This window comes from Gouania willdenowi, chromosome 10, assembly GCF_900634775.1.
Source record: "Gouania willdenowi chromosome 10, fGouWil2.1, whole genome shotgun sequence".
NCBI classification, from domain to species: domain Eukaryota; kingdom Metazoa; phylum Chordata; class Actinopteri; order Blenniiformes; family Gobiesocidae; genus Gouania; species Gouania willdenowi.
Genome location: NC_041053.1, coordinates 9,672,238 through 9,687,788, shown reverse-complemented (window position 1 = coordinate 9,687,788; position 15,551 = coordinate 9,672,238). Strand labels below are relative to the sequence as shown.

Sequence of the window (15,551 nt, the reverse complement as noted above, 5' to 3'; positions counted from 1 at the left end):
ACTCACTCGTGCTGTCCTTTATAGAAGAATAAACCATATTGTGCTGCTGTTTGTTAATAAATGTGCCTGTGGAGGGTTCGGATCATCAAATTTAACCCAGATTTGTCTTTCTGGTCAGACTATTGATTGAGTTAAAAATATTGAGATTTTTTCCCACCTTTACTTCTTTTTTCTTTAAAAAAGAAAAAAGAAGAAATATTGAGATTCATATCGTATATCGCCATTTTGAGAAAAAATATCAAGATATGAGCTTTGGTCTATTTAGCCTAGCCCTATATTAAACTAGACCTGGGCAATACATGTATATCAAGTATAAGATATATTGAGTTTTCTATTTTGGAAATATAAAAAATTATAATATCGCCCCTTATTATATAGCTTATTTTATATCAAAATACTTGTTTTATGAGTCGCTGCTTTTGCTCCTTCTTAGACCAGCATGAAAAGCTCAATTAGATGAATTTCTGAGTGTGTTCTAACCCAGACCTTCCCCTAAACATGCATCACTACAGAACTCACTCACACGTGCTGTCCCTTAGAGGAGAAAAAGACAAAAGTGGCACATATTGTACAGCAGCTTGTTAATAAATATTTTACTTTACTTATCACTTTTATTGAGTTAAAATAAAATCTGTATTGTATATAGTCATTCAGGGAAAAAATATTAAGATATACATTTTGGCCCATACTGTATTGCCCAGCTCTATATTAAACATCATCATCCTAAAACTGCAGTTCATTATTAAATAGTGTTCTCTGGTACCATTGGCTGTGTCATCTTTTTGCTTTCTTATATGAACATGTACCTGTATCTGTCATTTAATGTAGGTTCTTGATCCTTTGAGTCAGAGGTTTGTCCTTGAGGGCTGCTGTCCTGCTGTCCAACAAACCTGACTCAGTAACAGGACTGCTGCACATCTGGATCATGACATCATTCAGATCAGATGTTAAAAAGCTGGTAAATCCTCTGAAATCATAGAGAATCCTGTCATTTTTGTTTTGTTTATTTATTTTTGTAGATGTACTCACTCACATCATAATGGGTGTAAATGCTTATATAATATATGTTCCTACACGTTTTTAAACCTGGGAAAGAAACTGATGAAGAATCTCTTGGACCCAGACTGTGTTGTGTAATAAATAGTTTTGTTTCATGTTAATATAAAAGCTATATTATACATTTCGACTGACATCTTCCCTGCATCATGTTCATTTTTCATTACATTTCCCCACAACTACACAAATATTATGTGATTTTCACTGAAAGTTAGAAATTAAAGAGTGAAAAACAAAATTTTCTACCAGCCAAATAAATTTGGCTGGTGGAAAATCTGGTTGGTTTATAACTTTAAAAATCTACTAGCCATGTTGGCTGGTGATCTAAAAAAGTTAATTTAAAGCCCTGATTGTGACCTACTGTATGATAGTTAGTGGGATATAGATTTGTTCCAAGCCATTAATGTGTGAATGATCCTGGTACCAGGATCACTGATCCAGATAACTTACAATATCTGACAAAGAGGAGATTTGGAGGTTTGAGGAGGTTTGGGTGTCTGAGTGAACTCTCCTTTGGTTATTTTTATTGTCTTTCATTTCTTATCTTCATGCAGTTCACTACTTCCCTTTTTTTCTCTTCAGTTACCATTGTAATTAAGAATTAAGTAGGTAGCATTATTATTTTTAATGATCCAGTAATAATTCATATTTTTGAGCTCATTTATAATCCATTTTACTTTGTCTATATTATCATTATCAAGCATTAATCTTTGTTAATCTCTTATTGGTTATTATTCATGTGTGTTTTAAATCAACAAATCACTATCTGTATTGTTTTGCACATTAATTTTTTTTTATTATTTCACAAAAAATGGTACATTGTTACAAGGTGATTGTATCAGGTTGTAACATAAAGTCATTAACGTTTCCGTATTTTTCAACTAATGTTAAAATATTTGTAGGAAAAACAGTTTTTATCACTGAGGATGGATGCTGGTGAAGAGCCTCTTCTGCATCCACCTGATGAATCGGTTCATCCGACTCTTTTTCTTCTCACAAGATTCCTCCACCTTCACTGCTGACTGCTCAGAGAGGGACGTGGGCTCCTCGGGGAGAGACGTGGGCTCCTCAGGGAGACACGTGGGCCCCTTAAGGAGAGACGTGGGCTCCTCGGGGAGAGACGTGGGCTCCTCGGGGAGAGACGTGGACTCCTCGGGGAGAGACTTGGGCTCCTCGGGGAGAGACGTGGGCTCCTCGGGGAGAGACGTAGGCTCCTCGGGGAGAGACGTGGGCTCCTCGGGGAGTGATGTGGGCTCCTCAGGGAGAGATGTGAGCTCCTCAAGGAAGTTTGTGGGCTCCTCGGGGAGGGACATGGTATCTTCTTGGTTCCCACGAGGCCGAAACAAAGTCGTGATCTGTTCAGCTGTAACTTCAACAACGTGGTGCAGCAACTGTGGGGAAAATGAGTTCAGCATCTTCCTCCAGATGTCTTCAGGGTAGGCTTCATAAAGTGTTTTTATGATGGAGGTGATCATCTCATCCCTGGTTGAGTGGGACATGTTGACTTCATGTGTGGTGGAGCCTAGGGCAGCTAGAACACCATCTTCTACCCCTTTGGTGACTCCAACTGCCATCTTATCCAGCTTCATGGAAGGCATGGTGAGGAACAACCTTGGTTTAGGCACCCACAAGCCCTGCAGCACCTTTGGAACCACGTCCAAAACCATGATATTCAGAGCAGGAGGTTTGCTGATGCCTCTCAGTGAGCGCCTCCCCAATGGCCTTTGCCTCTTTCATCATCTTTGCTGATCTATGAAATGAAATCATAAAGTTAGCTTAAAACAGCCTAAAGCAGCAGGTGTTTAAAGTGTAAATGTCTGTCAATTATAACCTGAGGTGAAAGTATTGGATTACAAGTAATAATGTTACTGTAATTGAGTTGATTTTATGGGTACTTGTGCTTTTTTGAGTATATTTCTAAATCAGTAATTTTACATGTACATAAGTACAATTTTTAAAGAAGTAAAGTCATTCATTGCATTTTTAAACCCAATTATTACTGAGAAAAATATTATTGTTTTTAATTTAAAATGATTAATGGACATTGTGAAACTATAAAAAATAAATTGACCAGACAACAATTAAATGCATTTGTACTTGTAATTGAGTAGGATATATCAGTACTTTTTACACCTCTGTATGTAACTCACATAAAGTTTGGAGGCATGAGCTCTGGAGCGCTGATCAGCCTTTGAGCATCCAGCTGAATATCCCTCATCCTCATGCTGTCGTTGACCTCCCTCGCCATGCTGAGAAGCATCCTAACCTCATCATCATCATCATCGTACTCCTGCAGCTGAAAGTCCAGCAGCTGCACCCTTAGACTGCGTTTGCTCATTACATGGAGGTGTCGAGCCATGTCTTCAGGAGTCACCTCAGACAGAAGTTGGTTCTCCTTCTGTAACCTCAGGAGCTCAGCCACCATAGCTACATGAACTTTGTAAGAGGGCATATGCCAACAGTTCTGAAAAATCTGTCTATAAACAGGAGTGTCGAACAGCACCCCAGTGGGACGATAGGTGCCTTCTTGAAAAAGCTCCATCGATGCTCAGAAAAATACACTCAGAGACAGAAATATACAGATAATAATGAACAAAACTAAATGAGTCAAGGAAAAGTCAAAGAAATAGTGATCAATGGAGAAAAGATGCTAAAGAACTGCTTATATTGGAACACGAGTGAACACTGTGAGCTCTATGAGAAGATGAAAGAACTGTGTGTGTGTGTGTGTGTGTGTGTGTGTGTGTGTGTGTGAGTGTGTGGGGTGGGGAAGAAGAAGAAGAAGCTATGTAGGTGTGTTCCGGTTTGCTGACCTGTTAGTGCTGAGTGAGCCTCACGAGAGGATTCCTGGGATTTAAGAGTTTAGGTTGGGAAGAAGTAGAGGAGTTATTACATGGAGGAGTGCTGAGTGTCCAGTCTCAATCTGTGACTAAAAAACGGTCATAGTTAAAAACTAAAGGCACAGTACGGAAGCTTATTGCATTCACTTGAATAACAAAGTTTCTGTTTTTATGAGTAAAGTTTCTGTTTTCACAAGTGAAATAAATCTTATTTTACATATCCAGCTTGAAATTAATGCATTTCAGATGCATCATTTTGTATCCATGGAGCGCACTACTGAAAAATAAATTTTTGCTAAAAAAATGAATTAATTTTTGTTTATTTCTGTTTTCAAAGTGAACGGACACATGTTTTATTTGTTTATTGGATTAGGTTAGGGTTATAATCTCAGTACAGAGGGAAACTCAGACCTTGAAACCGTACTGGTTTAGTTGATCTTGGAGAAACAGCAACGTTCAGCAGCTTAGACTTCTCTTTACACCTGAACAAACGCATTGATCTGAGATGTCTTCTTAAAGTTGACAAACTGACGATTATACCATCTAAAGTACTCAATGACAGTAAGATTTCCCAATGCTGTAAGCCTAAGGTAAAATAAAAGCTGAATAAATTGAATAATTGAGGCATGGCGCAGTGCTCAACATCAAGCTGTGATCATACTGTAGTAGGAGGCTGTCATCAAAACAGAACGTTTACTCATAAAAACAGGATTTATTTTACTCGTGAAAACAGAACGTTTACTCATAAAAACAGGATTTATTTTACTCGTGAAAACAGAACGTTTACTCATAAAAACAGGATTTATTTTACTCGTGAAAACAGAACGTTTACTCATAAAAACAGGATTTATTTTACTCGTGAAAACAGAACGTTTACTCATAAAAACAGGATTTATTTTACTCGTGAAAACAGAACGTTTACTCATAAAAACAGGATTTATTTTACTCGTGAAAACAGAATGTTTACTCATAAAAACAGGATTTATTTTACTCGTGAAAACAGAAATTTTACTCATAAAAACTGAAACTTTTCTGATAAAAAGAAACTTTTTTTATTCAAGTGAATGCAATAAGCTTCCGTAGCACAAAGCATAGCACAGGGTAAACAGCACATAGGTATGGACTGCATGTGGGAAACACAGGACCTGTGGAGGGCAGCAATACGCCTCCGATGCGTCTCGTCTGACGGCGTCATGGTCTGACTTTACCTCCGTACTTAAATTATAACCCAAACATAATCCAATAAACATATAAAACACGTGTCCATTCACTTAGAAAACAAAAATAAATTAATACAATCTCAGTACGATATGAGCTCAGTATGACACCAGAAATACAAAGTGTATTTTACACTCCTGACCAGAAGGTGGCGGTAGAGCTCCATCACTGGCTGAAAGCAGCAGCCTGACTCACTCACTCACTGCTGCTGCTCGGTAACGGTGGTGGAGTGAAGCCGTTTCTACGTCCGCAGTCAGACAAACGTGGCCATGGAGGACAAAGCGCTCATCCAAGAAGCTATTAAGAGCCAGGGAGAAGTAGTGAGAAGGTTGAAGACGGAAAAGGCCTCCAAAGAGCAGGTCAGTGTGTGTGTGTGCGCTCTTTAGCTGTGTCCGTCAAACACCAGCTACAGACACACTTTAGTTCCGTTCTACCGATCCTCCTTTAGTCACTCTCACACACACAGCTGTCACTTTGTTAATGTTATTAACGTCTGTCAGCTGATGTTAACGCTAACACTGACAGGCACAACATCTCCATATGCTCATTGATTATAGACACACAGCTAATGCTAATGCTACCTGTTACAGTGTGTAAAGGGAGCTGATGCAATCATTGGAGCTAAATGTCCACAGGCTGTTAGAAGCAATAAATCATCACAATCATTACATTATTATTATTATCAGTATGTTTGACTCAAACACTAATTCTGACATTCTGTCCTACATTAGTCTAAAATAGCATTTAACTAACCTTTGAAGATCCGCGACATCACCATGTTGGTCACATGTGAGACAGATGTGACTAAATAGAAAGTAAATGTGACTCTGCACACTAGAGCTGGGCGATATATCGACCAAAATTCATATCTCAATATTTTTTCTCTTAATGGCGATATATAATATAAATCTTGAAATTTCAATAAGTCAATAAAGTCTCACCAGAAAGACCATTTAGTGTTTAATGTGCTGGTGAAACTAACAGCTGCACAATATGTCCCACTTTTGTCTTTTTCTCCTGTGAGGGACAGCACGTGTGAGTGTAGTTCTGTGGCTTCCTTTGATCAAGGTCTGAGTTAGGACGTACTCAGTGATCATCTAACTGCTTTTTATGCTGTTCTGAGAAGTAGAGAAAATAGCGACTCTTAAAATGAGTATTTTAATACAAAATACGCCATAAAATAAAATATTCTTATCAGTGATATTGTAATTTTCTATATCACCAAAATAGAAAACTCGATACATCTTGAATCTCAATATATTGCCCAGGCCTAGCACACACCCTGTTTTACTACGTGTGTGTGTTGCTCTCATTGACTTGCTACATCTCGTGTTCTGTCCTCCATGTGATGATGATGATGGTGGTGATGGTGATGCGTCGCCGCCTCCTCCTAGTGACAGGGTTCTTACCACTTTTCTCCTGTTCTTCCCGCCTCACCTGGATCTCCTGGGGCTTTGAATAACTGACTTTGGTTCTGTGGACCTGGACCTGTGTGGATTAATCTTTGTGTTGGACCAACCATGCTGACCATGTTTGGCGTCCGTGTTTGTTCTGGTTGGACGGGCTGCTGGGCTGTGCTGCGTGTCCGACCTCTGCACTCTTTGACTGGGATCACTGTGGCTCAGGTGTGTGTGTGTGTGCGTGCGTGCGTGTGTGTGTTTGATCTGATCTCCTCTCTGGTTTGTGTCAGATTGATGAAGAAGTGGCCAAACTGCTGCAGCTGAAGGCTCAGCTCGGAGGAGATGATGGAAAAAAACAGTTTGTCCTTAAAACACCAAAGGTGAGTTTTTAATTCACTGTTGCATCAGAGACTCTGATTTCATTTCATCGTCTTTCCCTGTTTAGATACTTTACTGGTTTTTAAACTTCCTGAAATAATACCAAACAGATTCAATAGGGTTAAACTACTGTTATGTTATTTGCTTCAGATTAGGGGTGGGAATCTTTACGCACCTCACGATTTGATTCGATTACGATTATAGGGACTGTAATTTGAATGAAAAGAATAGGGCTTTCACCAGCAGTGACAAAGATAAAATTAAAGCTGCACAAATAGAGCTGAAAGCTATAATTAAACAGGGGAAGCATACATATAATGAAAGGGCCGATTTGGCCCCCGGGCCTCGAGTTTGACACGTGCTCTCATACCTAGGTTCCCAAAGTGGGGTACCCCCAGGTGTACGCAAATTGTCATAGTAGGTACAGGGAAAAAATGTAGAAACAGTGTGAGAGGACATTATAATCTATAATATAAATAGAGCAGCAGACAGGAGCCTCCATGCATTGCTACAAATAACACATTAGCCTCTGTCAGACTGAACTCTAGTGGTGACAGAAAAACCACTAAAAAGCAAAAATCTGATTAGCTACATTGCTTTGCACTTGCAAAACGTGCTTAATGCTTTTTGATACCTCGTACGTTTGTGAAAGTGGAATTTTAGCTTTGACAAATATAAAAACGTAAAAAAGTATTGAACAAGACTTTGTGCAGAATGATTTAAGACTCAGACTTTCTGAAATTCATACAAACATTGCAGAGTTCTGTTCATCCTCTCATCATCATCCTTCTCATTAAAGTTGTATTGAGTTGTATTTCACAGTTTCAGGGTGATGAATATGTTGTTTTACTGATTTATGATCAATCAACTCATGTTTGGTTGATTTATTTTTCCAAAATATAAGAGACTGCTTTATTGCTGAAAATGCCAGTTGACTGATTAATTTCATAAATCAAATGACAGTTCTAAATAAAATGTTTTATGGAGCACTTGCAGGTTATTATTCTTTTTTTTAATATAACTATATATTATTCCGCGACAGGAAAGATATAATTAAAAGACAAATTTCACTCTAGGGCTACATTTAGGGATGTAACGATTCACTCAACTCCCGATACGATACGATTCGATTCGCGATACTGGGTTCACGATACGATTCTCTCACGATTTATTTTACAAAATGGGACTGTAGACAAATTTTTTTTTTGGGAAAAAAACTAGAAAATACTGTATTATTTTCCTTTTATTTTTCATTGTCAAAAGAATTCCTTGATAAACTATTCAAAACAATGCAATTTAACTAAAAATAAATCTTGAATGAAATAAAAAGGAATAATACAAATGAAAATGAAGCCTATTAATTTAAATTCTGGTTCTATAATAAACAATGCAAAACTACATAATAGTTCTTTTTCTTTTAAAAGTGCAACTGAAAATGTATTTTGTGCCTTAACATTTGGACTTTGAAAAAAAAAAAAAAAAACGTGATTGTACTGATTTAAGTCATAATTGTTTGGACCAGCAGAGGGCGGTGGTAACCCAGTGGTCGGTTGGCATGCAGATATCTTGCAGTGAAGAAGAGAAGCTATGCTAGCAGACAGAGCTAATAGAAAAACGTGACTTTTACAGATATTCAAGTAATATTACAGATATTCTTTCGGTGCTAAAGGGGTAATGAATCATTTATTAACATATTTAAGAGTAGAAGGCGGCCAGGAACAAAGTATTAGCAGACTCCGCCCGCCGCCTACACTTGTGGATAGCGCCCTCTGCTGGTTAAAAAAAGTACTGCGATTCAATTTTCAGAAAATCGATATTAACCGTGATACCTATGAATCGATTTTTAACTGCCTTACGATTAATCGTTACATCACTAGCTACATTGTATGTGACATTACATTATTATGTTTTTAAGTGTGCAGGAGTAGGAGATACATGGCTTCAGGTTAAATGTCTGAAGGGGTACGGGACTGTGGTAAGTTTGGGAACCACTACTTTTGTCCAGTAGTTCCCAAACAGGGGTACGCGATGGCACTACAGGGGGTACTTGAGGAAAATTAATAAATGAAAGCATTCAAAATATGGGGTTATATAATGTTTATTTTTAGTTTAAAAAAATTATAATCAGACTGAATATTACCAGCAACTCACAAAAAGACAACAAACACACACAAAATAAGAGAAAAATCAACTGAATAATAGGAAAAACAGACAAAAACCAAATACACATAATGACACCAAAAACAGACAGACTAAGAGAGAAAAATACTTATTATTACCAGCCACACAAAGCAAAAACAAAGACATTAAATGAGAGAAAAATACACAAGATTACTACAAAATACACAAAAATAACAGAGAAACATACATAACGAGATACAAAACAACCAAACAACACTAAAAACACACACTAGGAGAGAATAATTTAAATAATACCATCAACACACAAAAATGACAACAAAAACACAGAGTTGAAGGACAGATGTAACACTAGGGGCCTCTGGAAGGATATGCTCTCTATTACAGGCTATGGCACCAACACTCACACTCTCCCTGGCCATGGTATATTCTGTACCATGGTCACCAACATGGTACCCACGGGTACGAATGGAAAAAAAAGTACCCACGGGTACCATGTTGGTACTTTTTTTTCCCATTCGTTTTTTTGCGATCACAGAGAATCTGAGGTGCTATGACTCTCAGTTCCTTCAGTGCTTCTCCTGCTCCTCTGTGTTCACGGGTGGAAACGTTTGTGTGTCAGGGAACGAGGGACTACAGCCCCAAGCAGATGGCCATCAGGGAGAAAGTGTTCAACACCATCATCAGCTGCTTCAAGCGCCACGGAGCAGAGACCATCGATACGCCCGTCTTTGAGCTGAAGGTGTGTTAGCTCTGCATGTCAACGTAGCACATGCTCCATACCTATAGCTGTGTGTGTGTGTGTGTGTGTGCAGGAAACATTGACAGGAAAGTATGGAGAAGACTCCAAACTCATCTACGACCTCAAAGACCAGGGAGGAGAACTGCTGTCGCTCAGATACGACCTCACCGTATCCTTCAGGCGGCGACACCTCTACTACCCAACCAGACCCTCCAGCCTCTGTGACTCTCACAGGTCTAAATGTTGTAAAGAATGAATGAAATCATTCTCTCTGTAATCCTAGCAAACTAAAGTTAAAACTAGAAGCTAAAACTGTAGCCAACCCAAAGTCAGAACCAAAGACCACAGCACACAAACCAGGCCATTATGTTGAGAGGGAAAAATTAACAACTTGACAAACGTAGTTTTTTTCAGTCCTATGCTTCACATAATAAACACAGAGCTCTATTGCAAAACTGTGAAACTACAGGCCAAGCTGAATCTACTGATATACAGGTTAGGTATGTTATCTTTTAAAAACGCCACAAAATCAGCAATGATGACAAATTGATTCTTACCTTTATTTCTTATCAAAAGTTGCTCCAATGTACATAAATCCATATCTGGATACGTCAGATACGGCCATTACAGACATCCAGGCATTTTTCAGTCAACAAATCCGTCCAATGATTGCACAGCGCTTGAGTGTAAATTGGAAGGTCCCTCCTTTATCCATCTCTGATTGGCCAGGGCTAAAGCCTACGCCCATAGTGTCTGATATCACCAATTTCCACAGGTTCTGAAATTTACAACGCTGTGTCAAGCATTCTGATTGGTTAAAGCATTACTCAATTAGATCCATGCGTAACAGCATCAAAGAGTGGTTCAAAAAATAGCATTACGCATAGCATAGCAGAAACTAGGATAAAATGTGTTTATTTCAAGCCAAAAATGCACCATCTAGTGGTCAAAAATAAGACTAATAATGGTTTGAATCAATTTGAGTGATATTACAGTTACACACTTGTCTTAACTGTATCCACTACGGGTCCTACTTCAGTCTGATTTTTTTTTTTTAGCCATGTAGGTCATGTAAAAGCTTTAAAAAACATTATTTGTTATGGGTATGTCTTTTGGGAGAAAAGAGGCTGGGCTTAGCAGGAGGAAGACAAGGGACGCTGTGGTCCTTGACTTTTTGGTTTTCAGGTTCCCTTTGCTCGCTACTTGGCCATGAGCAAGATAACCAACATCAAACGCTACCACATCGCTAAAGTGTATCGCCGCGACAACCCAGCCATGACCCGCGGCCGCTACAGAGAGTTCTATCAGTGTGTAAGTGTCTCTGTCGGAGGCCACACCCACTGAGAGCCTGCTGAATGTTGTGTGTGTGTGTGTGTGTGTTGAAGGACTTTGACATCGCAGGGCAGTATGACGCCATGATTCCAGACGCAGAGTGCCTGAAGATCGTCCACGAGATTCTGAGTGAGCTGGAACTGGGCGACTTCCGCATCAAGGTTGGTCTCCAACCCAGAAGACAAACTCTGCAGAGGAACACTAGGAGGCGCCGCCTGACCCCGTCCTCCTTTTATTTCCAGGTCAATGACAGACGCATCCTGGACGGGATGTTTGCAGTTTGTGGCGTTCCAGACGACAAGTTTCGCACCATCTGCTCAACGGTGGATAAACTAGACAAGGCACGGAGACTTCCTGTTTTTCTATTCACGTTAACTCTGGACATTGGTCAGCTTAATCTCTAGCTCTGTTTACAGTATATTACAGTTTTTCACAAAGTAAAAGCGATGTTTTTAATATTTTGACAAAGTATAATTGTGCTTCGAATGTGTTTTCATTGAAGTTTATTTTGAAGCCTTGTAACTTGTGAAATCTTAACGTTGGCAACGTTTGGATGAGAGCAAAGTTTTAACATTAGTAATGTTGGCGTTAGCAATGTTTTGATGTTTCTAACGTTAAAAAGTTGTCATCAACTTTCCTCAAACACACGAGAAGTTTTGGTTATTAATATTGAACAAATGTTTATTTACAATCATCGTAATAAATTATCAGGACAACTTCACTATGAACAAACCTCAGAACAGGATCTTCTGATAAGATAACCCCTCCCCCCCTCACAGCTTGTGTCTGTGCTTCAGATGTCGTGGGAGGAGGTGAAGAAGGAGATGGTGGGTGAGAAGGGGCTGTCGGAGGACGTGGCTGATCAGATCGGGGTGTACGTTGCCATGCAGGGTAAGGCTGTGTGTGTGTGAGTGTGACTAAGACCCCGTCCACATGTAGCCGGGTGTCTGCTAAAACAAATATATTTTTCTGTGGTTTGGCCTGTAATTGACACGAATGGGGATGTGGCTGGTGCCGCACTGTGCCTGGGGAGTGGGGGGTACCGCTGTCCTCCGTGGGGCCAGTGTGTTTTCGGGGGTGCCATGGGGTGGTTTTTGGCCCAATAACACATTTATGCGGTTTTGTGTGGATTAATTTTTTTTTTTTTGTAGCTACATGTGGACATGGCCTAACAGAACCATGTCTGTGTGTGTTTCAGGGGGGATGGACCTGGCCGAGAGCCTCCTACAGGATCAGAGACTTTGTGGGAATAAGCAGGCGAATGCGGGGCTGCAAGACATCAAGCAGCTCTTCAGTTACCTGCAGATCCTCCGGGTGACCGATAAGGTGAGACATGTTTGACTCCCTCCATCCACCGGGGGGGGGCGTTGCTCTTCACCTGTGACCTTTGACCTGCAGGTGGTGTTTGACCTGAGCCTGGCCCGAGGCCTGGACTACTACACCGGGATCATTTATGAGGCGGTGCTGACTCAAGCAGGGGTGGTTGCCGTCCCCCCAGAGGGCCAGAACAATGCGGCTGGGGAGAGCGTGAGCGTGGGCAGCGTTGCAGGGGGAGGGCGCTATGACGGCCTGGTGGGCATGTTCGACCCCAAGGGCAGGAAGGTGCCATGTGTGGGCGTCAGCATCGGCATCGAGAGGATCTTCTCCATCATGGAGCAGAAAGCTGAGGTAACGTACCTCTGTGGTGCATGCAGCGCTTAGGCTAACGTTAGCTATTTTTTGACATTAATAAAACTTTAGCAACGGTTTAACGTTACCAGCATTTCCTTGTTAGCAACGTTTTGATATTAGCAAAGTTTTAACATTAGCAACGTTTTGATGTTCGTAACGTTAGCAATGTTTTAACACATTTTAACATTAGCAACATTTTTACCTTGGCAGCGTTTTGACTTTGGCATTATCTTGACGTTAACAACGCTGTAACATTTAACGATTCAAAACCTTATTCATCGAAATCAAATCAATTCAGGAATTCGGCCAATGAGACCCAGCTCTAGTTTTAACGTTGGCTATGTTATGATGTCACAAAGTAGACGCACTGTTATTATTTTAGTTTAAGTGTGCAACTGCGTGTGTTAGGCCTCTGCAGAGAAGATCCGGACCACAGAGGTTCAGGTCATGGTGGCTTCTGCTCAGAAGAACCTTCTGGAGGAACGACTCAAACTGGTCACAGAGCTGTGGAACGCCGGCATTAAGGTGATGTCAACACGCAGAGACTCGCTCTACCTAGCAGGTGGGATTAAAGTGTGCTTGTGTGTCCAGGCTGAGCTCATGTACAAGAAGAACCCCAAACTGCTGAGTCAGCTGCAGCACTGTGAGGAGTCTGGAATCCCCCTGGTGGCCATACTGGGAGAGCAGGAGCTAAAGGACGGGGTGGTGAAGCTGCGCGTGGTGGCCACCAGAGAAGAGGTCTGATGGTTATTGTGTTTGAGGTTTTATTGTAGAAACTGGTAGACTGACCCAGTCCTGCTGCCCACCCCACCCCACCCCACACAGGTTGACGTGTCCAGGCTGGATCTGATTCATGAGATCAGGAGCAGAACACAGCAGGAGGAGCAGTGAAGAGCTGATGGACACACCGAGGTCCACTGGGACTGGAACGTTACTCGGGACGAGGTCTGGATCGGGTCCAGAAGATCAACATCATCTGTTACTCTGCGTGTGTGTGTGTGTGTTCAGAGAAACGTTTGAGCTCTGGACCAAGAAAGGAAAAGTTTACTTGTTCTTTACATGAATCGATATGACACACACACTGTGCATTAAACATGATGTTTCTCTGCTCAGTCTAAAAATACATTTTTTCTTTCAGCTTCTTACAATTCTTCAGTTAAACCAGTGTTTCTCAAAGTGTGTGGTGCCCCCCCCCCCCCCCCCCCCAAAAAAAAAAAAAAACAGGAGGAAATTTAAATCTCATTCCAAGGAAGCATAAATTAAATTGATTATACTGCATTAGATGTAGACCAAGAACAAAATGTAACATGGAGCTAAAGTGCAAAAAGAATTTACGTCGGCAAGTTTCACATGGAGCTGACTTAATTTCCTTCTTTGTTTTCTTAAGCTTTTTATCACAGATCACAATGTTTAGATATTAAAATGTGACAGAGAGTTTATCTTCCTAAAGAGCAGCAGGATGGGACACATTTAGACGTTCTGTAAGATTAGTAACAGATTTTAACGTCTCCCACAGCGGAATGAACCACGTAAGTCACCATGAAAAATCAGCCAATCACAAGCTCCACAGATATACACTGCTTTAAAAAGTGTTAAAGAATGTAAAGTCTGTAACAAATGTTTAATAAGTTATAGTGAATACCAGAGAACCACATGAGTGAGCATGAGAAATTAAAAGAAAATACATTGTTAATGTCTAACTTAAAGACAAGCAATGTGAAATTAACAGTAAATATTCCATGTGTTGACTTGTATATGAACTGTAACTTTATTAAATAAACACGTGCTTCATATACCTATTTGTTTATTTAGGCTGTTTATAACGTAGAAATTAGAGCTGGGTGACATACCGATATATATATTTTCTATCTTGGCGATATAGAAAACTACAATATCGATATATATATACTGTATATATATATATTATAGCTTATTTTGCATCAAAATACTTGTTTTAGCAGTCACTGCTTTTACTTCTCAGAACAACATGTAAAGCTCAGATGGATTAATGAGTGTGTTCTAACCCAGACCTTCCCCCATAACAAGCAGAACTCACTCACATATGCTGTCCCTTACTCACTCACATATGCTGTCCCTTACAGGGGAAAAAGCCAAAAGTGGAACGTATTGTGCAGCTGGTTGTTAATAAATGTGCCTGTGTAGCATTTTGCATCAGCAAATTTAACCCATAATTGTCTTTCTGGTCAGACTTCATTTGAAATAAAATTCTAAAGTTTTATATTGTAAATCACAATTTTGAGAAAATATATTGAGATATGACTTTTGGTCCATATCACCCAGCCCTAGTAGGAATGTTCAAAGCATTTCAATGTTAATAAAGGTCAACCTACCAGATTATAATCACATAATTATATTTAGTAAGTGGTTGACAAGTGGGTATTTTAGATTTCCTGTACACCTATGTTAAAATATAAGGGACACTGGAGCTTGGTTGGGGTGGTGGGATCGATCGATGCGGGCACCAGAAAATGTCAAATATTTTCAAATCCAAAACTTGGCAGGTATGGTTCAATCACCTTGGTAACTTAGGCTGGAGCCAACCTGGTCAGGAGTAGTTTTTGTTCTGGCTAGGATCTGAACGAGTATTAAAGCCCCGCCTCCTGACTAATCAACTCTCTTGGAAAACGACCTGCCCAGAGAGTGTTACAACAACGGAAGTTCAAAATGCTTGACCGTCACATGGTTCATGTAGACTCAAATAGTTCCCGAGTGACATAACTGGGATTTTCGATAATTTGTTGTCAATACCTGCAT

The 15,551-nt window shown here is 40.1% G+C and overlaps 2 protein-coding genes across 3 annotated transcripts; one reads left to right on the top strand and one right to left on the bottom strand.

Annotated features, from left to right (window-relative positions):
- Positions 1-1,973: 1,973 nt before the first annotated feature.
- On the bottom strand, positions 1,974-3,502 carry LOC114470695 (zonadhesin-like). The gene is made up of 2 exons (XM_028459040.1): positions 3,207-3,502; positions 1,974-2,806 (listed from the first exon to the last, which is right to left on the bottom strand). The coding sequence occupies exon 2, from the start codon at positions 2,721-2,723 to the stop codon at positions 1,974-1,976; it is 750 nt and encodes a 249-aa protein (XP_028314841.1). The 5' UTR covers positions 2,724-2,806; positions 3,207-3,502.
- A 1,767-nt stretch (positions 3,503-5,269) lies between these two features.
- On the top strand, positions 5,270-13,997 carry hars (histidyl-tRNA synthetase). 2 transcript variants are annotated; one of them, XM_028460371.1, is made up of 14 exons: positions 5,335-5,473; positions 6,509-6,739; positions 6,805-6,894; positions 9,654-9,773; positions 9,847-9,942; positions 10,959-11,084; positions 11,159-11,266; positions 11,348-11,446; positions 11,903-11,996; positions 12,304-12,431; positions 12,504-12,773; positions 13,185-13,301; positions 13,368-13,514; positions 13,602-13,997. In XM_028460371.1, the coding sequence occupies exons 2-14, from the start codon at positions 6,635-6,637 to the stop codon at positions 13,665-13,667; spliced, it is 1,566 nt and encodes a 521-aa protein (XP_028316172.1). In that variant the 5' UTR covers positions 5,335-5,473; positions 6,509-6,634; the 3' UTR covers positions 13,668-13,997. The 2 variants fall into 2 exon arrangements, with proteins under 2 accessions (XP_028316173.1, XP_028316172.1); XM_028460372.1 differs by lacking the exon at positions 6,509-6,739 and having other exon boundaries at positions 5,270-5,473.
- Positions 13,998-15,551: the final 1,554 nt, after the last annotated feature.